Source organism: Onychomys torridus, chromosome 9 (assembly GCF_903995425.1).
Source record: "Onychomys torridus chromosome 9, mOncTor1.1, whole genome shotgun sequence".
Lineage (NCBI taxonomy): Eukaryota > Metazoa > Chordata > Mammalia > Rodentia > Cricetidae > Onychomys > Onychomys torridus.
The window spans coordinates 43,416,403-43,439,023 of record NC_050451.1 but is presented as its reverse complement, the minus strand read 5'-3'; the positions used below and the strand labels follow the sequence as shown (position 1 = coordinate 43,439,023).

Genomic DNA, 22,621 nt, shown 5'->3' with positions numbered 1-22,621 from the left:
TCAAAACCATTTGTAGGGATCTTTCAGAACTAACCATTTAGTGCCCCCTTGTGGATATGCGAGACCAAGCCAGTATTTATTTGTACAGGTTCAGGGTTTCACTATGTAGCTCTGGCTGTCCTGGAACCATGTAGACCAGACTGGCCTTGAACTCAGAGATATACCTACCTGCCTCTGCCTCTCAAGTGCCAGGACTAGAGGCATGAGCCACTAGACCTGGCATTGTGTTCTTGTTTTTGATGACCAAACCAAATAGCCCATGAGTAAAAGCCCTGGTCATGGAACCTAACAAGGGTTTGATCCCTAGAACTCCGGTTATCGTCTTGACCTCCACGTGTGCCCTGGGACACATGCCTTCCTCCTAATAATTTCAACAGAAAACAAGAATAGAAAATAGGATCACAGCTAGGCGCCAGTGGCGCAGGCCTTTAATCCCAGCACTTGGGAGGCAGAGGCAGAAATCTCCAGAGATCACACACTGATCTTAAGAAAGGTAGAATGGGCCAATGCTAAAAAACATTGGGTGGTTAAACAGTTTTTGAAAGAAACATGAGGTATTAGAGCTTCATAGATGTAGAACACACATATTTGAGTTTTGAAGAACATATAGGTCAGAGGCAGTATCAAGACTATAAGAATTAGTGAATGGTAAAATGGACATGCAGAGGCTAAAATACATCTTGGGTCAGAGTGACTAAGAGTTCAATAGTTAAGAGCCCAGACTGCTCTTCAAGAATATCCAGGGGTTTTGTTGTTGAGGAAGGGTTTCAACAGCCTTGGCTGTCCTGAAACTTGCTCTGTAGACCAGGGTGACCTCAAACTCAGTGACAGCTCTGCCTCTGCTTCCCAAGTGCTGGGATTAAAGGCGTCCACCACGTTTGATTCCCAGTACTCAGTCCCTAGTATTCTAACGCCCTCTTCTGGCCTCCACAGGTAATACAAGTATGGTACTGAGGAAAGTCAAAAACCATAAGATCTTTTCTAGGTAACATGCCCTGTACTAGGTAATGTACCTGGGATTTCAGTCTGACAGTATAACATATAACTTCAGCCCTCTCTGGCCTGCAATTCTGTGAATCGAGACGGACCTCACAGATGTTTCTGCCTCCTGAATTCTGATTAAAGGGGAGGGGGGAGCAGTAAGCCTGCTCGTGAAGAGATCTTTACATTTGTCCACACTTTGTACTTCTTGAATTCATACACAAACAGATAAGTGGTCAGTCACTTGCACTCAGGTTTTGTCAGGAACACTTTTGGGACAAGATCTCACGTTGCAGCTCTGGCTGTCCTGGGGAGACCAGCCTGCCTCTGCCTCCCAAGCGCTGGGATTAAAGGTGTGAGCACGGCAATGTCTGGCTCAGAGGCGTTACTGAATCTGTCTGGATGCAGTGCATGCCTATAATCCAGGCACTGGAAAAGGTAAGCTCTTGGGTCACTGGAACTTTGAGAGACAAGCAATTCCACACCAGCCAGGCTACATGACTTTGTATCAAAAAGCAAAAACCAGCACTCTTAATTCTTTTGCAGGCAAGAAGACCCATCCATCATCTTCAACTGAATGCATTATAACTAGTTGTAATTTAACCTCTACCTTAATTTACAAGTGGCAACCCTCTCTAAAACACCAGTACTTCCCCTAAACTAACAACCACCTGTGACTTAACAGAACTAGTATGTATAAATGATATTTACACCCAAAGTGCCAAACAATTTTTTCATAAACAACTTTATTCATGACACATTATTTAAAAAAAAAATTCCCATCCCCTGGAAATGAGTTAAAAAAAATAAAACAAAATCCACCTCCCACCTCCCTGTTCCCACTTCCTCCCATTCCCTCCAAATAAAAGGGAAAAAAAGGTAAAGAAAAAAATAAAACAAAACAAAAACACCTGAAAAACAAAAACACCCCAAAACTCCCCAAAACAAAGTAGTGCATTTCCCCAGGGGTAAGGGGAATTTACACTGGAGCCACTGGGAGCGAGATCTTCCGGCTACAGAAACCTGCAAAGACAGACACTCAAAACAGAAAAAGAAACACAAAGGGAACAAAATAGATCACCAGGCCACTGGAGGGGCAGGGAGCCCCAGGAAAGAAGGGGAGGGGGCGGAGACCTGGCAGGACAGGAGCAGGCAGGCAGGGACTACTGCAAGAGGCAGGGAGAAGACGGGAAGGAGACAAGCAACAGCTGGGTGTCCTTCCAGAGCCCTGGGTGAAAAAAAGCCCTCCTACCACCCGTGCCCACCTACCCTTGAGCAGGCCCAAAGAGCTCGGGTGAGGGAGCAGGGAAACGGGGAGCAGCTTGCACAGTTGAGATGTGTCCATGGCGAATCCCCGAGGGGATATGTAGCCCCTGCCCCACTCCCTGGGCCTCCCCTACTCCCCAAAGCAGGTCCCTCCTCACAGTTAGTTATGGGATTCTCCCCCCTTCCACAGTATATCTTTTTTTTTTTTTTTAAATATTTTTTTCCATCAAGGTCATCTTCTGTTTTTCTTTTTTTTTTTTTAATTCTTTTTTTTCCTTCTTTCCTCTTTTTTTCCTCTCTCTCCTCCTAATACACACTTTTTTTAGTAAGGGGAATACCATGATGTCGCTCTAGCCCGGCCCCTGGAAGAAAGAAGGAGAGTTAGGTGTTAACATGGTCACTAGAGAGTTAGTGCAAGACCCTCCCCGTGGGCCCGCACTGCCCCATGACCCAAGGGAGCATCTCCAAAGGGAGTGCTCACTCCAGGAATAACAACTGGCAAATTGGGGGCCTTGAGGGGGGAAATGGGCGAGGAAGTACACCTAAGACCCCGAGGGACAGAAAAAGGATCCAGTGTTTTATCCAGTGCTCCACCGCTCTTAAACCCTATCTGGTGAAAAGGCAGGGTTTATCTTAACAGACAACTTCAATGCGAGGACAGAGGTAAAGCACAGCCACAGTATGGTGCCTCTCTCTAGGCCGTCAGACCGCTAACCTTGGAACACACTGGCACCAGTTCTCCCAAAGTGGGGGTCAGCCTGCCACTGGATGCTTCCCAGGACCCATTTAAATCCCCTCCCGACTCTGGGGAAAGTAGCTGCTCCGAGGCCTTACAATTGTCAGTGTAAACATGTTCACTGCCACCAATTCCCAAAGGAAGAAAGCTGAGGGAGGAAACATCTCTATCCTCACCAATTTCCGCTCAAGGAAACAGAACTGGCCTACAACTACTTCCTCCCTCTGCACGCAGAGAAGGAGACCAAGTCCCCGGACACCAAAAGGAAGCCAAGGGATCGAGGGTCCTCAGATCAGTAGAGAATGAAGCCTAAGGGCTCTTGGGAGGCGGGGAAGAGGAGCAGCCCATCTATCCTGACCTGTAGACTCGACCCCGGGGCCTGCTGTTAAAACCACTGTAGAATCGAGATCGGGAGCTGTTGTAATTGGTAGTCCGGGCACGGTATCGGGCACGTGGGAAACCCCGGTCTGTTGTACTGATGCCTGGTCTGTTGGTTCGTTTGGGAATCACCTGAGGAGGAGAGGACAGAAAACCTTGGAGTCAAGGTGGAGAGTCTGCCCAGAACCCATACCTAGCCAAGGCACTATGCTTACCTTGATCTGCCTTCCTCTAAACAGGGACTCATCTAAGGCCAGGGAAGTCCTCACTGACTCCTTGTCTGAGAACTCTATATACGCAAACCTGGGAAGAAGAACTTGTCATTTTATCACATTTTACAAATAGCTCAGAGGTTAAACCCAACTTGTGAATACAGTTCATTGGAATACAACACAGAAACATTTTTAAGTTATTAAATTATCTAAGCAACAGTATAAAAATTTCCAACTACTTTGGGCATAGTGAACACAGCTTGCAATCCCAGCTACTCTGTAGGCTGAGGCAGTAGTACCTAAGTTCAAGGCCTGCTCAAGACCCTGTTTCACAATTATAAAGTCTGAAAAAGGGTGTGAGTGTGTGTGTGACTCAGTAAGAGCACCTGCCTAGCATGCATCCTGAGTCCCCCAGGGAAATCTCCAGCATCACAAAAATTCAAAACATAACAAGGCCAGATTTCACAGAGCCATACATAACACCTCCCAGTTTATAACCTCACCCCTGCCCAGTCTTTATTGTCTGGTTTCTGAAGATATTTAACACATAACTACTGATAACAGAACAGGCAAAACCCACTTGTTTTAACAACTGATCACTAGTCTACAGCAAACATAAAAAGTTTGACTAGTTAGTAGTGTTGCATGACTTTAACCCCCCAGCACTTAGGAGGGGAAGGCAGAGGCTGAAGCAGGTGGTTCTCTGAGTTTGAAGCCACCCTGGGCTACAGAGCTAATTCCAGGATAGCCAGGGCTACACAGAAAAACTTTATCTCAATAAGTAAAAATTGCCGGGCAGTGGTGGTGCACACCTTTAATCCCAGCAGGCCAGCCTGGTCTACAGAGCAAGATCCAGGAAAGGCACAAAGCTACAGAGGAACCCTGTCTTGAAAAAACAAAAAAACAAAAACAAAAAGTAAAAAAGTTAAAACAGAACAACATGAGTTCACCACTGCCAGTTCAACAGCAGAACACATACTCAGCATGGTCAAGGTCCTAGGTTCGATCCACAGCTTGGAGAACGGTGGTGGGATGAAAAGTATCATATATTCCTAAACTGTGGCTAAAATGATCAACTTATTCCTACTCACCCTTTGGGATGGCCACTAAATTTGTCACAGAGTATGGTGACCCGGTTGACTGAACCACAGCCATGAAAGTGGGCTTCCAGCTCTTCTGCTGTTGCGCCATAGTCCACCTACGGAAAGGGACACTTTACTTCAACAGGTACCCTGCCTAGACAAATACTGTTCCTCTTTTCTCCCCAGGCTAGACTCTTTTTATTACCTTTATCTCCTCACAACCTCCCCAAACCCCAAACCAAGTCTAGATTCCTTCCAAAAGTATTATAGAACTCCCTCAAGTAAGAATGTACTCCTTGGGTGGTGGTGGCGGCACGGAGACAGAGGCATGTGGATCTTGGAGTTCATTTTTTGGAGACAGGGTTTCTCTGTACAGAGATCGCATGTCTCTGCCTCCCGAGTGCTGGGATTAAAGGCGTGCTGAAGCTAGCCTGGTCTACAGAGAGTTTCAGGACAGCCAGGGCTACACAGAGAAACCCTGTCTCCAAAAAAACAAAAACAAAAATGTAGTTTTGTAGTGCCAGTACTCAGGAGGCTGAGTCTGGAGAATCACGTTGAATCAATGGCCAGTGTGGGCTACATAACAAGCCCTACCTATAAAATAAAGAAAAAAAGAATGTTCCTTAAACCCAAATCAAACCCTTTCTTAATACATACATTGCCAACATAGATAGACCGGGCATCGGCCTCCATCTTCTCCTCAAGAGACATGATCACTGGGCCAGCTTGAGGGGGGAAAAAATTTTTTTTAACCAAGCATAATTTCTGCTGGATCAATACATATATATTCCCACCACCATTAGGCTAAGATTTTGGTCTCTTCTACTGTACCCATTACCTAGAACAACAGTGCCCAAAACAGTAAGTTTCAATGTGTATTTCTTAAAAAGAATTATAGAAGAATTTACATTTCCCAAATCAAATTTCTACTGAGTTGCTTTGGCTGAAATGCCTCAGAATGCACAAAATTCAAAATTCAATGGATTGAGTTCTGACATTTCTAGATTAAATAAGTCCCTCACAGTCATCAGTATCTTCTAAGACCAAACTAGGGTCTCTAACTGAAAAGTATTAGTTTTGAAGGTCAAACGCCAGCGGGCGACCGCCACAAGAACAAAGGAGAAACACATTTATAAATGAGACAAAGGAAGGCACAAGATTATCACCATCAAAACAGCTTGTCTCTAACAAAGGTCAGTAGAACACTCAACGGACTATGACCACAGCACCTGCCCAGAAAAATTGCTCAGACAAGCAGCTCCAAGGTCCCGAGCCTCGAAGGCCACATTGCCGATCACCGCCTCCCCCCACCCCTTCAAACAAACCCAAAGACCCGGACTCTACACGCGATAACCGATTTTACTCACCATTGCCTGGGGGTGGACTCATATTCATCTGCTTTTCAACCTCGTTTTGTAGCTCCTTTAGCTTCTCAGCCTCCTCCTCCATCTCCCTGACTCGAGCTTTGATCGCTTCTAGCTCCTACAATGAGTGAGCAGGGCATGCAGAAGGTTAACCACAGGCGCAGGGGCCGTGCCGTACATTTTGTCTGGGCCCGGCCACAGCCATCCATGCTCGGCCATTTCCCTCGCCTCGTGCGAGGATCGAAATTAGGGGGGAAAAAAGGAACAGCACAAACATAAATGACAAATTACCTTTTCCAGAGCCACCCTAGAGGCATCCACGAAGCCCCATCAGCCCGTTCACGAACGGCCCCGGCCCGCCATCAGCCACGTTATTCCCCGCCCAACCCCCCCCCCCGCCGGCCTGCCTCCCGCCCGAGCTCTGGGCCTCGCATGACCCGGCCCGCTCGCTCGGCCTCCTTCCCTCACCGGGTCCTCAATGGCGCCGTCCCCGGGGTCGGCCTCGACCAGTCCCGGCTCTTCCTCCTCCTCCTGGCTGCCGGGGGCTCCCGAGCCGGGGCCAGGACCCGGAGCTCCGGGGGGGGCACGGGGCCGGGGCGGCTCCTCTTCGGGCTCGGGTTCCGGCAGCAGCTCTCCAGGCTCCAGTTCCTCAGACTCCAGGCCGTTCCCGTAGTCCCCTGCGCCCCCCGGGTCCCCCTCCCCGGCCTCCCCACCGGCCCCGGGCACAAGATGGCGCCGCCGCCCCGGCCCGGAGCCCCGACCGCCCGCAGCCCCCGCTGCTGCTGCCGCCGCCGCTGCCGCCGCCATCGCCGCTCAGACTGGGGCCCGCCGCTCGGCGATTGGAGAATTGTGCCGGCCACGCCAAGGATTCATTAGTCAGTCAGCCTGCCCGTCACCTCGAGCTCGAACACTATTGGGGAATTCTACTTGGCAATCAAACAAGACCCCACCTCTAAGGCGGGCCACTGCGCCAAATTCTGTGATCCCGGTAGGTGAAACAGGCTTGTCAATCAACACACCCCACCTCCTGTCGAGTCCTTAGGTAACAATACGCCCGCACTGTGACGACTTTCCGCTCATCCTCCGCCCATGGGCGGGCCCACTGCATGGAGGATGCTCCCGATTGGTCCCTGACCAGCGAGTGGCAAGGACTACTCTTCCAAACGCCTGGCTGAAGGGGCCCATTCTCAGATGCCGATTGGCTTGTAAGATTCGACCAGCTGACACCCGTTGTGCGACAGGTGAACTTTGCTCCCGAAAGGATTGCCAGGCTTAAGGCTAGGGAATCCCTCATCCGGGCGTGGTGGCGTACACCTTTACTCCCGGCGCTCGGAATGCAGAGGCAAGCTATTCTTAGTTCAAGGCCAGCCTGGTTTGCATAGCGAGTTCCAGTCAGCCCTACATAGAGACCCAGCCTCAATAATTAAATCAAAAACGAAACAAAAAACATCGACTGCGGGGTAGTTGTTGGAAGACAGAGGGCCGAAACGGGTCGATTTCTGGAAACTTGTCTAACAAGAAAAGCTCCGGTAGGTGGGATGTCCTCAGACATGGAGATTCTGAAGAGCTTTTTAGGAAGGAGTGTACTTTTCTCAACTTAGTTACTGGCATCTTCCAATAAGGCGACATAAACTGCAAACCTCACTAATCCTCACCCAGACCTTCTAGTCCGGTGTTGTGTCCCCGTTCTGCATAGGTCTTCTTTTAAGACCTTCAACCTGCTTAGTTTCAGTCTGTTTTCTCGCCTAGACAGTCACAACACCCTGGGTTTCCCTGGCTAGCTGAAAGGTTAAAATTCTTTATGGTGGCCTCAGACACCGCAGAACTCTGCTAGCTTGTACCTGAGGTCCAGATTGTGCCTCCATATGTGCAGCTTCTCCCAAGCCAGACCACCTCAGTGACCAGGTCTTCCAGCTTTCCCCTCCTGTCTTGAGACAAGTGGGCCTAGCCACAGTGCACTTGACAATTTTGTGCTGTTTCCTAACGAGGTGATGAGTGCCCTGCAGACAAGGGACCAAGTGCTGTTTCTATTTGTATCTAGAAGTGGCGGCACACTCAGCAGAGTACACGTTGTGATTATTGACTGAATGCTACTTCTAGGTACCACCTTTCATCTGTAGTTTCCTAGAGGAATTTCTCCACGCAAGTTCTTATACAGCTCTGCACCTTTAGATATCCATGAGAGCTGGCCCTGGAGGCAGAAGGTCCCCACAATCTATTAGCAATTCCCACGCATTCACAGTAGTGAATAGTAGTGCTAAATCCACAAGAGGACTTTTTGTATCGAGACCAAACTACAAGTTTGTGAGACGTATTCATACAGACACAAGCCCAGAGTTAACATGGTTGGAGGGGGAGGGCTGGGCAAAAACACCTCTAAGCAAACCAGGGCCAGAAGCAGCACTCCTTACACCCCACTATTGTCCCCACTTCTTGGAATTCCTTACCTCAAGAGGTTGGGAGCTGAGAGCAGAGTCAACCTCTTGCTGTGGATCCATCAGAACTAAAGTTGGTACTTAGATGGGCACTCCAGAAGAAAGTTCTCTTATACTGACCGTAGCCACTTCAAGACTTGGAGGTTTGACAGCACCCAACTGAATCAAGGCAACATCTCACTACTACTGAGCTCTGGCTGGTCTGAAGCTCAATATATAGGCCAGGCTGGCCTTGAACTCACAGAGATCAGCCTGTCTCTACCTCCCAAGCACTGGGATTAAAGGTGTATGCTATCACACCCAACTATTAAATACCCTTTTTTTTTTTTCCCCTAGACAGGGTTTCTCTATGTAGTTTTGGAGCCTGTCCTGGACTAGCTTTGTAGACCAGGCTGGCCTGGAACTCACCGAGATCCACCTGCCTCTGCCTCCCCAGTGCTGGGATTACAGGCATGTGCCACCACCACCCGGCCAAGATTTGTATATAACCTACTTGTGTACTCCTGTATACTTTTTTTTTTAAGCTGAGGATCAAACCCAGGGCCTTGCGCTTGCTAGGCAAGTGCTCTACCACTGAGCTAAATCCCCAGCCTAAATACCTTTTAATTCTACCCTTGGCAAGCCCGTGACTGTGTAACTAGCACTGGTTCTTATCTCATAGGAGTCTCATCGTTGTAGGGAAAGTACTTCCAAAATCCTATGCCCCTAAATCCTTTGGAGTTCTTTTGTTTTGTTTTTCGAGACAGGATTTCTCTGTGCAGCGTTGGCTGTCTAGAAACTCGCTCTGAAGCCCAGGCTGGCCTCAAACTGAGATCTGCCTGCCTCTGCCTCCCAAGTCCTGGGATTAAAGGTGTGTGCCACCACTGCCAAACTTTTTTTTTTTTTTTTTTTTTTTTTTTACTGTGTAGCTCAGTATGGCCTCACACTTAAGATCCTCCTCTCTCAGCATTCTGAGGTTATGGTTTTCTCAGCACTGTGGTATACATCTGATGTCTTAGCACTTGAGAAGTTGAAGCAGGAGGATGCCATGAGTTCCAGGCCAGTCTGAACTACATAGAGAATATCAGAATGAGTAGCTAGAGCTATACTGCAATAACCTGTCTGAAAAACAAAACACAATAAAACACAAGAGTGCTTGGTCTTGGTCCTCTTACAAAGGACCTGAGTTCAGTTCCCAGCACCCACATGCTCACAACCACCTGCAACTTCAGCTCTATTGGATTCAACACCTTCTGGGCTCCACAGGCACCAACACACACGTGCACATTCACTCTCTCACACACACACATATACATCAAACGTTTTTAAGTCTTTAAAAACAAAATACCTATAGAGCCAGGTGTGGTGACATACTCCTGAATTCCTAGCACTTGGGAGGTATAGCAGAAGGATTAGGAGTTTAAGGCCAGCCTCAATTTTAGGAAAGTTGAGGCCAGCCTGTGCTACATGAGACCCTGTCTCAAAAAAAACAACAACAACAACAACAAAAAACTACATTGTCTGCTTTAAAACATAAATTATATTAAGCATGACATTGAAAACTATAAATTCTAGAGACAAAAATGTAAGCAAACCATAATATCCAACAAAAGATTATTTTGTACCTTTTGTGAGGTACAAAACATTCTTTTTTCCGTGTGTAACAGCCCTGGGCTGGCCTCGAACTCCCAAGTGCTGGGACTAAAGGCGTGTGCCACCACGCCTGGCTCAAAAATATTTTTTTTTAATAGTTTTTTTCTTTTTTACATTCATTTTTATTTCACACACATTGGTGTTTTGCCTGAATGTATATTTGTATGACGGTGACTGATCCCCTGGAGTTACAGACAGTTGTGAGCTGTCTTGTGGGTGCTGAGAATTGAACCCGGGTCCTCTGGAAGAGCAGCCAGTGCTCTTAACCACTGAGCCATCTCTCCAGCCCCCTCAAAATATTCTTAAACTTGAAAAAACTGACTCCAAGTCAAAGCAGTAGAATATAAGGTTATATATCAAGTATGTCTGCAACTATATCTTATTTCCTTTCTTTCCTCTCACTCGCTTTTTTTTTAAGCTGAGGATCGAACCCAGGGCCTTGTGCTTGCTAGGCAAGCGCTCTACCACTGAGCTAAATCCCCATCCCACCCCCCCCCCTTTTTTTTGAGACAGGATTTCTTTGTGTACCCTTGGCTGCCCTGGAATGAAGTCAGTGATCGGCCTCTCTCTGCCTCCCAGGTGCTGGGATAAAAGGTATGTGCCACCAGCACCCAGCTGCTCATTATATTTTTAATGAGTTTTTTTTACACTATTTGTGGCTTGCATTATGTTTCAATGGTCAATGCTGACCTAAGACTTGGAGCCCTCTAGTATTTTAAAAAAGATTTATTATTTTCATGTGTATGTATACGTGTGCCTGTGTGGATTTATGTTTAAGACTTGTATGTAGGAGCCTCCAGAAGCCAGAAGAGGGTATCAGATTCCCTGGAACTGGAAGTATAGGTAGTTGTGAGCTGCTCTGTGGGTGCTGAGACATGAACCTAGGTCCTCTGCAAAAGCAGTAAGCACTTTTCCCCCCCAAGACAGAGTTTCTCTGTGTAGTTTTTGGTGCCTGTCCTGGATCTCGCTCTGTAGCCCAGGCTGGCCTCGAACTCACAGAGATCTGCCTGCCTCTGCCTCCCCAGTGCTGGGATTAAAGGCGTGCACCATCACGAGCCACCACTACCATCTGGCCAGTAAACACTCTTAATTGCTGAGCTATCTGTCTAGTCCCTCATCCCTCTTTCAGAGAGATCCTGCATTAACGTCTTAGCTCAGACCTTGCTCAGAAGTAGAGTGGCCATTTAAATGAGAAAGAGCTGCTTAATTTCAGTTTTGACTGGATAACTTTTTTTTTTCAAGACAGGGTTTCTCTGTGTAGCTTTCTGCCTTTCCTGTAACCCGTGCTAGCCTGGAACTCACAGAGACCCACCTGCCCTGCCTCCCTAGTGCTGGGATTAAAGGCATGCGCCACCACCGCCCAGCTTCACTGGGTAACTTTTAAAACATTTTATGTGTGCATCTGTGTGTTCTGGTGCCCACAGAAACTAGAGGGTGAGTAATGTCCTGGAGCTGGAGTTACAGGCGGTTGTTAATTGCCTGACCCAGATCCTGGGATCTGAACTCTGTTCCTCACAATCGACAGCAAATGCTCTTAGCCAATAAGCCACTTCTCCAGCTCCAATGATTGGTTAACTTTTTTTCTTTTTACATTTATTTATTTATTTGAGGTGGGGAACATGCGTGTCTTGGCACTTGTGTAAAGGTAAGAGGACAACTTTTGGGACTTGGTACAATCTTTCTTCCATGTGTGATGGTACTTAGGTTACCAGGCATGGTGGCAAGCCTTGTTATCTACTGAGCCACCTCACCAACCCACTGAGTGGCTAATTTTTTGATAAAAGGTTTGCCCCCCTGCTGACTTAGAACTCATATGTAGACAGACCGGCCCCCAATTTTTAGTTCTCTTCCCACTCCTGGGAATACTGAGATTGGAAATGTAAATACAAATATATGTCTCCACAGGGCTTGCCTGGTTAACTTTCTAAAAACTTTCTATCTGAAAAACTTGTTTGAAGGTGCTGTATCAGATATTTATGCTCATTACCCCCCCACCAAATCAGAACATACTGATAGCAGAAAGAACAAAATCTACCTAGTAGACAAAACCATAATAAATGGTATCTTGATCCTCTCTTGTTGAAGTCTTCATTTAAATAGGGAAGTCAGACAGACAGACAGACAGACAGACACAGACACAGACACACACAGACACACACACACACACACACACAGTGTGATACTTCACACTTACACACACTATTTTCATGACTTTTACAGGAAAATACGGAAAGTTTCTTACATGCTAATAAATGTATATTTTCAATTATACCATTCATGGTTTTACTTGTTACCTTGGACATGAGGGTTTCCCCTGACCATTTGATTTAAAATTAGAATATCCACTTATTTCCAACCTTGCTTTTCTTTACTTGAAATATTTTAGACAGGGTCTCACATGTAGGCCAGGCTGGCCTTGAACTTCCAGAGATCTGCCTGCCACTGCCTCCCTAGTGCCAGGATGAAGGTGTGTGCCACCTTTCTTCATAGTATTTTCTATCTTCTAAAACCTTAAGAAAATTTTGATTCCCTTACTATAGTGTAAGCAACATGTGAGCTGAGGTCTATCTTTCCATTCTCTTTGCCTGTATGCCTAGAGCTGTACTAAATTCACAGAAAATATTTGAACATTTTCTCTGAGTGAATGAAAGCAACCATATAGTTCATTATATTATCTTTCCTGCTCAAATTTTCTCTTGTCTCTATTGGATGTGTTGAACATGACACTGAACTACCGATCCTCCTCCTTTATTTCCCAAATGCTGGGATTATAAACTGGCAGCATCACATCTAGATTCTGGTTGTGTTTTTATTACTTACATAGCTCCCCATAACCACATTTAAAGCATTCAGCCAGACATGGTGGTACACACCTGGAATCCAGAAACTGTGAGTCTGTAGCTAGCCTGGACTACAAGCAAGAGCCTGTTTCAAAAGAGAAAAGAAGCCAGCAGTGATGGCTTTAACCCCAGCACTTGGGAGGCAGAGGCAGGCGGATCTCTTGGAGTTCAAGGCCAGCCTGGTCTACAGAGGGAATTCCAAGACAGCCAGAACAGTTACACAGAGAAATCCTCTCAAAAAATAAAGAAATAAAAAACAAACAAAAAATTTATAAAGAATATCTATAATCTACCCATTTGTCAGAAACTGTAGGTTTTTGGTTTTGTTCTTTCTCCTGGCGATGAGTCTTATCTTGCAGCCTGGGCTGGCTTGGAGCAGATGTGTAGTCCCAGCCAGACCTACACTTGAGGTCCTTCACCTAAAGTGCTCTAGAACTACAACAGCATGAGGCAGATCTACCCCAACGCAACCTCCCTACCCTCACAGTGGTCAGAAACTAACAAGTGTTGCCCAGCTTTGTTCAACATGTCATCTGGATGATCGGCATTTACAGAGAGCTATACACATTCATGTGTCCTTTTGGACAGTCTAAAGTTCAGCAATCAGACCATCATAATGTTACTACATTTGGACTAAATTGTAATGAGGCTAATAGAGCAAACCGAAGACTGTCTGGATCCCCACTTGGTATTTCTAAAAGAATAGGGATATAAAATACTCTATTTGCCATCAATTATGTTACTAAGTATCTTTTCAGAAAACTTGGCCTTCTGAGTAACTATAAAGCTTTGAATCTCAGTTTTCCAGATTGCTTTGGCTGCCAAGAAACTCATAGCTGAGTTCACAGGCTAGCTTTTTGTTGTTGTTGTTTTTCAAGAGAGGGTTTCTCTGTGTAGCCTTGGCTGTCCTGGAACTCGTTTTGTAGACCAGGCTGGCCTCAGCCTAGCTTTTGTATTTGAGAATATTACTTATTCATCATGACCTCTATTCATTAATTACCCTTTTGCTTTCTGATGATTTGTTTAGCGTTAAAGTCTCATGAAGCCTTGGACTCACTCTGTACCTGGGTGGGCAACCTTCCTGTCTTCACCTGTCCTGCTGGATTGCAGCTGATTGCCACCACCACAAGCCAGAATACTGGGGAGGGGTTGGTGTGTGTAGAAGGCTCCCAATGTACCATATCTGAGATTCTAGTTGGTACAGAATTCTTAGGCTTGGGGTTTGGCCACGGTAGGGTGTTGTGGTTGTTTTTTTGGTTTTGTTTTTTTTTTTCTTTTTTTCTTCTTCTTTTTTTTTAACCTTAATAATTCCCCAAATCTCTGTAACTCTAATTATTTCCCTCAGCAAGGTCATGGTAATAAGAAATGACTGGTTTAAGGAATGTTCTAAAACCCAGGCTGTACAGTATAGAAGTCACAAAAGCCTGTTCAGTACTTCTCATTAAATTTCTGGGCTTTATTTATTTATTTTTAATACGACCATTACATATTACACAAAAATAAAAGTCAAATGAACTTGGCATTTATAAATTATTAAATAAAAATACAGGAATATATATTTATATTTATAGAGCGTTTTCTCTTCTAAACTAACCAAATCTGTTCTCCTGCCGTTCGTGATTTAAAAAAGTAAAATAGTGTAAGTGGGGAGTGGGGTTAACAGTTGCAGGGCTGAGTCGCCCCACTTCCGATCTTTCCTTGGCCTATAAAGCAAAGTCCCTATTTGTCCCTTTGGGCTTTGGAGAGCAAGAACATCCTCTCCACCTATTTAGTCTTTGAAAAATTATATCCATTTCCCTCATTTAAAAAAAAAATGAAATGGATTTAGAAATTGGGAGCCATACTCAGCCCTCTTGGCCAAGAGTTAATCCAAAGGAACTATATGGCTCTAAAGACAGTCCCTGGTTTTCCCTGACAGGAGAGTCTCTGGGTTCCCACTGGCCCTTAAACAAAGGGCAGAAGAGGTCACAACTCCCCACTGTGGTCCCTCAGCTAAGCTTCTGGGAATCCTGACCAAGCCCATTACCCTCTCATAACACAGCCTCTCCTTCCACCCTGTGTGAAGGTGTGAGAGCAGAGCACGGTGGTAACCTGACCATGGTTCCCGCTGCTCCTGTTGGCCAAAGGCCTCCAGGAATGCTAACTCGGGCAGGTGTCCTGTGGGAAGGGCGGAGCGGAGTCTTCCCTGAACTTGAAGGAGCACAGGCTCCAGTTGGAGCCGATGGTCTAGTCAGTGGTTTTCCAACTTTTTTCAGCAGCAAAGCCCTTACCACAAATAAAAATCTTACCCTGAACCCCGATACGTAAGACAGCTACAAGGGGAGGTGTTCTGCCTGAGGGCACATCGCCCAGCCTGTGCAGCCCTCCACTCCCTCACCTCCTTAAGGACTCCTGAGGCACCCCAGAACACTTCGGGGCCCTGCCAAGCAGTTTGAAAACCACTGGCCTAGTCTGTCCTGAGCGAGGCAGAGCCTCCCACTCCAACTGCTTGCTACAGATAGCTCTGAGTTTCTTAGATCAGCACACTCGAAACAGACCAACTGGCACATGCAGTCTATCACATCCCCCATAGTCACTTTTAAAAAGTGCAACCCTCTCCAAAGCAAAAGTCTGGACTAAACACCCGAGGCCAATGTGGTCCCACATTCTAGCAAGCACAATATGATGCCACATTCTAGGACCAAGTGAGAAGTTGTCGTCTAGCTGTGGTCTAGCTAAGCTGGTCAGTGCTCAGGATCACAGGTAGGGCTCTAGAGCACTGTGAACGAAGTCAGTATGGAGCAGCAGCAATGTTAGCATCTCAGAAAGTGCAGCAGTGAGGTCTGGCTCAGGGCATGCATTTGGAGTGAGTATTTGTCCCTCAAAAGAAAAGGCTCTAGTCTGGGTTTGTTCGAGAGGACTGGGCTGTGAGTTCTACTGTGAGCATCTTCAGAGACTCAGTATTGACAATAATAGCTATGCAAAGAGCATGGCTTCAAAGGAAACATCATAAATGTGTTTAGGTCATGGCATATACCTGGCCCTTGATACAGCAGCACCAAAACCCACCACACAGAACAGGCCGGTCAAGGAGTATCTGTCACCATCACACCCAGGGGGCTCAGAGCTGGAATGGTCCTCTCAAGGCATTGGTAGTCTCACTGAGACAGTTCAGGACCCAATCAATCTGAATTCTAGTTCAGCATTTATGTCCACATCCTCTGAAGGAAAATTAGAGCCCCAATTTAGAGCTGCTGCTGGATAGAGAGGTCCTAGAAATAGGCAACCCTTTAGGCACCATTGTGCCCCCACTGGAGGGGAAGGTGGCAGGCAGGTCCAATTACCAAAGCTTCTACCCACCCAGGCTCCACAGCCTTACCCTCTGTCAGCCCCTGACAAAGATGCATACAAAGAGGACGATGAAGGCGGCCAGTGGCAGAATTCTTCTCTCCAAAGCCTTGCCAACAACTCTGAGCAGTGCCAGGGCCCTCATCTACATACAAGAGTCCTCCCTCAGCCTGGAGGCGTAAGGTCAAGGGCAGGGACAGAGGGGAGAAGGGCATCAAACTGGCCCTTGTTCTTACCACTGCAAGAAGGAATGTTTTCTCTAAATATCCCATCACCAGATTCAACAAACAGCCCAGCATGCACATGAGCATGCGTGCATGTCCAACATGCACACGTGTGCCCATGCAGCCCGCAGCCACAGCCATTTCATCCAGTCACCTAACCACCAAGCTTCCATTCCAAAGGGAGGTGAATTCTAGGTTCCTTAAACCCACCCCATTCATCTAACAGGGACACAATTCTTTAAATAAGTTCACCTTCCTTGGAGCCTGTGTGCCCCCGCTATGGGCAAGATCCCTCCCACCTCCCCCCAAGCCCTGGGATAACTCCATCTCCCAGGCTCCTGGCCTTGAAACATTCTTTAATGTTTCTTCTTGCCATCTGCCTGGCATGCTTGGCTCCCTCACACACTACCTTCCCCTGCCCTTCTCTGATCCATGACCATCCCATTTCTTCCAAGGGCATTCTCTGTTCTGTTCCAGCTCTCCTGGCCCCTAGCTGCACCTAGCCCCACCTGGCCCTAGACTTTCTCACTTGCTAGCAAAAAAGGCCCCTACAGTAACCAGGGCCCCCAGTGCCACAGCCCCGGTCAGCACTGTCCTCACTGATGCCCAGTTCCCCTCCCGCAGACGCCGTGCCTCCTCCAGGGCCCCGTCCCCGTACAGAGCTGTGAACTCCGCCTGTGGGAGAGAAGGGCAGTAGAGAAAGAAGGAGAAAGGGATATCAGGAAAGGAGAGTGGAGGGAAGAGGGAAGGAAGGGCTCCAGTTCCATCCACTGTGAGCACCGCCCACACCCAGCCCCTCTAGCCAAAGCTCTGCAGCCTACAAGCCCCTCGGAACCCCCTGACCCCCAGCCCAGGGTACTTGGCTCCTCTGAACTGTCTGCATCAAGTGAGCCCGGTCCTTCCCTTGGCAAACAGTTCTGCTCAGAACTGGTACCCTTTGCTAAGGCTTGCCTACCTGCAACCCATCCCTGGTCCTCCCCACTGTCCAGGCGGTGTACTCGGGCCACACCTTTTCCCTGGAGGCTCTCTTTGGGTTCTGTTTATAAAACTCTGGATTCGGTCTTCGGCTTGGGACCATGAAACCCATCCAGTGATTACTGCATGGCAGCCCTGGGGTACAGTTAGCTTGATGCTTTCAGTCTGCTTCCACTTAAATAGGGAAACTCGGCCCCCATGGCTCCTTCCCAGCACAAATGCCCCAGCCTCCAATCGGAGGCCCCATTTTCCCACGAAGACCAGCTTTGCAGAGGGATGCGTAGGGCAGCAATTGAGAAGCTCCTTACCCAGCCCCCACTGCTGTGGATCCAGTCAGCCAGGCGTGTCTCCAGGTAGGCCACCATCCAATCCTGCACTTGTCCCACCAGAGGCTCCATTTCTTTGTTGACACTTTCAGCACACAGGGCAGCCCCAAAGACAAAGAATGCCACAAGGCGGCCCCAGTTGGGGCCCCCTTGGAAGAGTTCGTCGGAAACCTGGGTGAAGCGTTGCTGGGCTGAGCCTGGGGTCACGTGTAGCTGAGCGGCCAGGTCAGAGAAGGTGCGCCGGAAGCGCGTCTCAAACTCGTCTCCAGCTGCCCGCATGGCTTGGTGCAGCGGGTCAGCTGCTGGGCCCTCCCCTGGGCCAGCTCCACAGACATAACCCTTCTGCCTCAGCTTATAGCCTACAAAGTCAGCCACTAGAGCCCGTGTGTCTGGGGCTGAGGCTGGGGTCGCCATCCGGGCGGCTAAAAGGAGCAAGGATGACAGACTGATATAAATACATAGAAAGTATTGAGAGAGACCCAGAAGGGGCATTTCCCGTTTGGCCAAGCTCCTGGAATAGGTGAAATGCTCAGAGACCACACTAGGCAGGGACAAGGAAGAGCAGAGAATTTAAGTCATGGGATAGGTCCAGGGCACAAGCAGCTGGCCACGTATAACATGTCCAATTAAGTGTGCAACAGGAAATTTTAATTTTAGACCACTTCAGATTCCTTTCTTATGACAACACGAGTGTATGACACCTCTGCACCCCCAAACCCACAGTACACACCTTTGGGGCTAAGGAGGAGGCTTAGGACCTCCCCAGGAGCATAATGTGAAGATGCTGGCAGAGGCACAGGATAGGGAGGAGACCCGGGGCTGAAAAGCAAGACGGGGGCGGGGGGGAGCAGGGGAGGGTAGGGAAGCAAAGGTTGTAGGGGCAGAAAGGAAGAGGACACTTACCCAGCCTGGATGGCAGCTCTTAGGACCCAGTGCTGGTGGCCGGCAGCAACCAGCTGAGGCCTTTCATCCTCCCGGCCAGAGTGTAGCCCTGGAAATGGGAGGGAAGAGCAGAACTAGGTGAAAAGGGCCAGGGATCTGGGTCTGGCCCGGAAGGGGCTGGAACTGCAGCTCCTGGGACTGGGCCCCTGCCTCCAACGCTCTGCCAGCTGTGTGGCCGATTCCATGTTTAATGACTGCCCTCTCGGGAGACCCGGGTCCACGGGCTTCCTGCCGACACCATCTCTACTCCCGGTTCCCCCAAGTGCAGCCCAAAAGCCCAGCTCCTCCCTTTCGCCCACCCTTAACTGGTCTCCAACCCCGCCCGCCAGCCAGGTTAGGGAATCTCACGGGTCAGGCCGCAGCCAGGATCCGGATCCGGTTGTTTCCTGGTGGAGGAGCTAGGAGGGAGGGAGAGAGGGAGGAAGGGAAGGAAGGAAGGAGGGAGGAGGGGGGGCCTGGAGGGAGGGCCCGGCGCCGGGTGATGATGGGACCCAGAGATGCGTCCAGAGAGAGGGGCGGGGCTGGGAGGCAGGGCTGGGAAGGGCCACAACTCTTGGAAGAGAGGAGGGCCAGTGAAAAGCTGTTCGCAGGCTCCCGTGACCTGTGCCTGTGCCGGCCGGCTGCCTGCTAAGCAAGCCCTCAGCGTTTCCAGAGAAACACACCCGGCCTCAACATCTCGGTGCAAATTCAGCGTTTCCGGAAGGGCTCTCCTGTTCAGGCACTTGTTGGACTTCCAAGCTTTGGACTGTGTGCCTGGGGAAAGAAGAGCAGCTCTCGTTAACCTGGGAACAGCGCCTTGCCCTTGTGGGACACTAAACACAAACACACTTTCTCTTAGGACCTTTAATCCAGTGGGTTCTTTCCGGGCTGGAGCTCAGCTAGACACCAGGGTGCGAGGCCTTCGATTGCAATGTCCATAAGCACTCTTCATCTTCTGTAATCAGATTGATTTTCATTAATTTTTTACCCACCACGTGAATTAATTCTCATTATTTAAAAGGCGCAGATAGGCACAAGCTTACTAATCTTACGCACCCTCCCTAAACGCAGGTTGCCAATGTTAAGGTTAATGTCTGTTTTACAGATTACATGTATCTATAAGTTTTATGTGAGTATGTATGTATAATATATATGTTTTTTTGAGACAGGGTTTCTCTGTGTAGCCCTGGCTGTCCTGGAACTCACTTTATAGACCAGGCTGGCCTCGATCTCACAGAGATCCGCCTGTCTCGGCCTGGGATCTGCTAGGATTAAAGGCATGAGCCACCCCCAGCACTTGGGAGTCAGAAGCAGGTGTGTCTCTGTGAGTTCGAGATCAGCCTGGTCTACAGAGCTAGTCAAGGACAGTCAACACTACACAAAGAAACCCTGTCTTGAAAAACCAAAAAAGAAAAAAAAAAAAAGGTGTAAGCCACCACCACTCAGCATATGGTGCTATATTTATATAGAGCAAGTTCCCAGGGCAAGAAGCATTCTGACCACAACAGATCCATAGGAGGGCGCCCACCAGCATGCTGATTTTCCCTCCTCTTCCCCTACCCTGGACTCTTGAAGCTGGCCATTTCTTCAGCTGTTTAAAAACTCTAGCCAAGACCAGAAAGAGACAACCCAATTGTGCTTCTTTGCTTCAGTTCTTTTTTAAAATTAATTTATTTTTCTATTATCAGCTTGAAACAGTATAAATTCTTATCTTAATAGTGAAATGTTTGATTGAGGCTTGCCCAGTAATTAAGTAAAACCAACACTTATTATAAGCCACAGTCATCCTAGGGTCCCCTCTGCTATATAGCCTCCATGGTTCTGTGGGTTGCAGTCTGATGGTTCTTTGCTTTTTATCTAGAATCCACTTATGAGTGAGTACATACTATGTTTGTACTTCTGGGTTTGGGTTATCTCACTCAGGATGATATTTTCTAGTTCCATCCATTTGCCTGCAAATTTCATGCTGCCATTGTTTTTCTCTGCTGAGTAGTATTCCATTGTGTATACGTACCATATTTTCTTAATCCATTCTTCAGTTGATGGGCATCTAGGATGTTTCCAGGTTCTGGCTATTACAAATACTGCTATGAACATAGCTGACCATGTATCTTTGTGGTATGACTGAACATTCCTTGGGTATATGCCCAGGAGTGGTATGGCTGGGTCTTGAGGTAGTTCGATTCCCAATTTTCTGAGAAATCGCCATACTGATTTCGACAGTGGTTGTACAAGTTTGCATTCCCACCAACAGTGGAGGAGTGTGCCCCTTGCTCCGAATCCTCTCCACATTGACTGTCATTAGTGTTTTTGATCATAGCCATTCTGACACCATTCTGGTGTTATATTTAGGAAGTGATCTCCGGTGCCAATGCATTCAAGAGTACTTCCTACTTTCTCTTCTATTATTTTTTTTTTAAATAAATAAAATAAAATAGAAACTGGCACTTGAAAGGGCTTTTGGTTAGTCTTTGTCTCTAAACAGAGTCTGAGTTTCCTTGCTGCAGCTCTAGCCGAGAGCATGAAATGCTCCCACTCTCACACAGTGTGCTATGAGAACGGACGGTGGGACAGTGCAGGGAAGTGACTGACAGCTGGGTGGACAGACGGTGGGACAGTGCAGGGAAGTGACAGCTGGGTGGACGGACAGTGGGGAAGTGACTGACAGCTGGGTGGACAGACGGTGGGACAGTGCAGGGAAGTGACAGCTGGGTGGGCTAGGACAGAACAGGACTCTGTTACCCTCTAGTCTTGGATTTGCTTCTTTGGAAACCCAAGTCCAAACTGTCTCTAAACCTATCTCTGTCAGGCCCCATAACCTAAGTATGGTGTCCAAATAGAACATTCTCCACTGTTCTCGGTTGCTTTCAAGCAGTCCTATGAGGAGCAGTTCGTTTTTTTTTTTTTTTCTCAAGATTTATTTGTTATGTATACAGTGTTCTACCTGCATGTATCTGTGGTGACATTTTGAACAAATAAAATTTGCATGAAGATCAGAAGACAGAACAAGCCACTAGATTAAACATAGAGGTCAGGCAGTGGTGTCATACATCTTAATCCTAGCACTGGGGAGGCAGAGGCAGAAATTCGTCTGGATATCTGTGAGTTCAAGGTCACACTGCACTACACGAGGTTAATCCAGTCTAAAAGAGAAACAGAGCCAAGGCAGGTGGCACACACCTTTAATTCCAGCACTTGGGATCACACATCTTTAATCTCAGTACTAGGAAGGTTGAGACAGGAAGTGATATGGCTGGGAAGAGAAAGGAATATAAAGCAGGAGGAGACAGGAACTCATGCTCTTTCAGAGCTGAGGAGATGGTAGGGTAAGAGGTGGTGGCTATGGCTTCCTCTGCTTCTCTGATCTTTCAGCTTTTACCATGATATTGGGCTCAGGGTTTTTTTATTAAGACCAATTAGGATTCAAGCAACATGTATCCCTGCAGGCAAGAAGAGGGCACCAGATCTCATTACAGGTGGCTGTGGAGCCAGACCTCTGGAAGGACAGTCAGTGCTCTTAACCTCTGAGCCATCTCTCCAGCTTCTTTCTTGTTGCTTCCCCTTGCTTCTTCCATTAAGTCTTGGTGCTCCCAAGTAAATGGATGTTTCTTGTCCCAAAATAACCAACCGAGAGGCTGAATATGAATTATAAATGCTGCGAGCTGCAGAATAGATCTCAGCCACTTGTAGCATCTTCTCCCGGACTCTGGGAAGAAATCTCCACCAGGCAGGTGCTGGTGGGGACTTCAATATATAAATGCTTGGCCAATAGCTCAGGCTTGTTACTAGCTAATTCTCACACTTAAATTAACCTATAATTCTTTTTTTGGAGCTGAGGGTCAAACCCAGGGCCTTGTGCTTGCTAGACAAGTGCTCTACCACTGAGCTAAATCCCCTTATCTATGCTTAGCCACGTAGCTTG

The 22,621-nt window shown here is 47.7% G+C and overlaps 1 protein-coding gene across 2 annotated transcripts; it reads right to left on the bottom strand.

Annotated features, from left to right (window-relative positions):
- Positions 1 to 1,687: 1,687 nt before the first annotated feature.
- On the bottom strand, positions 1,688 to 19,189 carry LOC118590996 (polyadenylate-binding protein 2). Of its 2 annotated transcripts, XM_036198932.1 has the most exons (7): positions 6,488 to 7,304; positions 6,023 to 6,137; positions 5,313 to 5,380; positions 4,665 to 4,771; positions 3,577 to 3,664; positions 3,342 to 3,493; positions 1,688 to 2,609 (listed from the first exon to the last, which is right to left on the bottom strand). In XM_036198932.1, the coding sequence occupies exons 1-7, from the start codon at positions 6,824 to 6,826 to the stop codon at positions 2,570 to 2,572; spliced, it is 909 nt and encodes a 302-aa protein (XP_036054825.1). In that variant the 5' UTR covers positions 6,827 to 7,304; the 3' UTR covers positions 1,688 to 2,569. The 2 variants fall into 2 exon arrangements, with proteins under 2 accessions (XP_036054825.1, XP_036054826.1); XM_036198933.1 differs by lacking the exons at positions 1,688 to 2,609; positions 3,342 to 3,493; positions 3,577 to 3,664; ... (2 more) ...; positions 6,023 to 6,137; positions 6,488 to 7,304 and adding exons at positions 14,359 to 17,152; positions 17,761 to 18,200; positions 18,682 to 18,769; positions 19,069 to 19,189.
- Between the last annotated feature and the right edge of the window lie 3,432 nt (positions 19,190 to 22,621).

Excerpts from the sequence above, each read along its gene's own strand:
- LOC118590996 (XM_036198932.1), bottom strand. The coding sequence starts at position 6,826 with ATGGCGGCGGCAGCGGCGGCGGCAGCAGCAGCGGGGGCTGCGGGCGGT. Across the intron at positions 6,138-6,487 it reads ACGGCGCCATTGAGGACCCG|GAGCTAGAAGCGATCAAAGC; the intron begins GTGAGGGAAGGA and ends CACTCATTGTAG. Across the intron at positions 3,665-4,664 it reads TTTAGTGGCCATCCCAAAGG|GTTTGCGTATATAGAGTTCT; the intron begins GTGAGTAGGAAT and ends TCTTCTTCCCAG.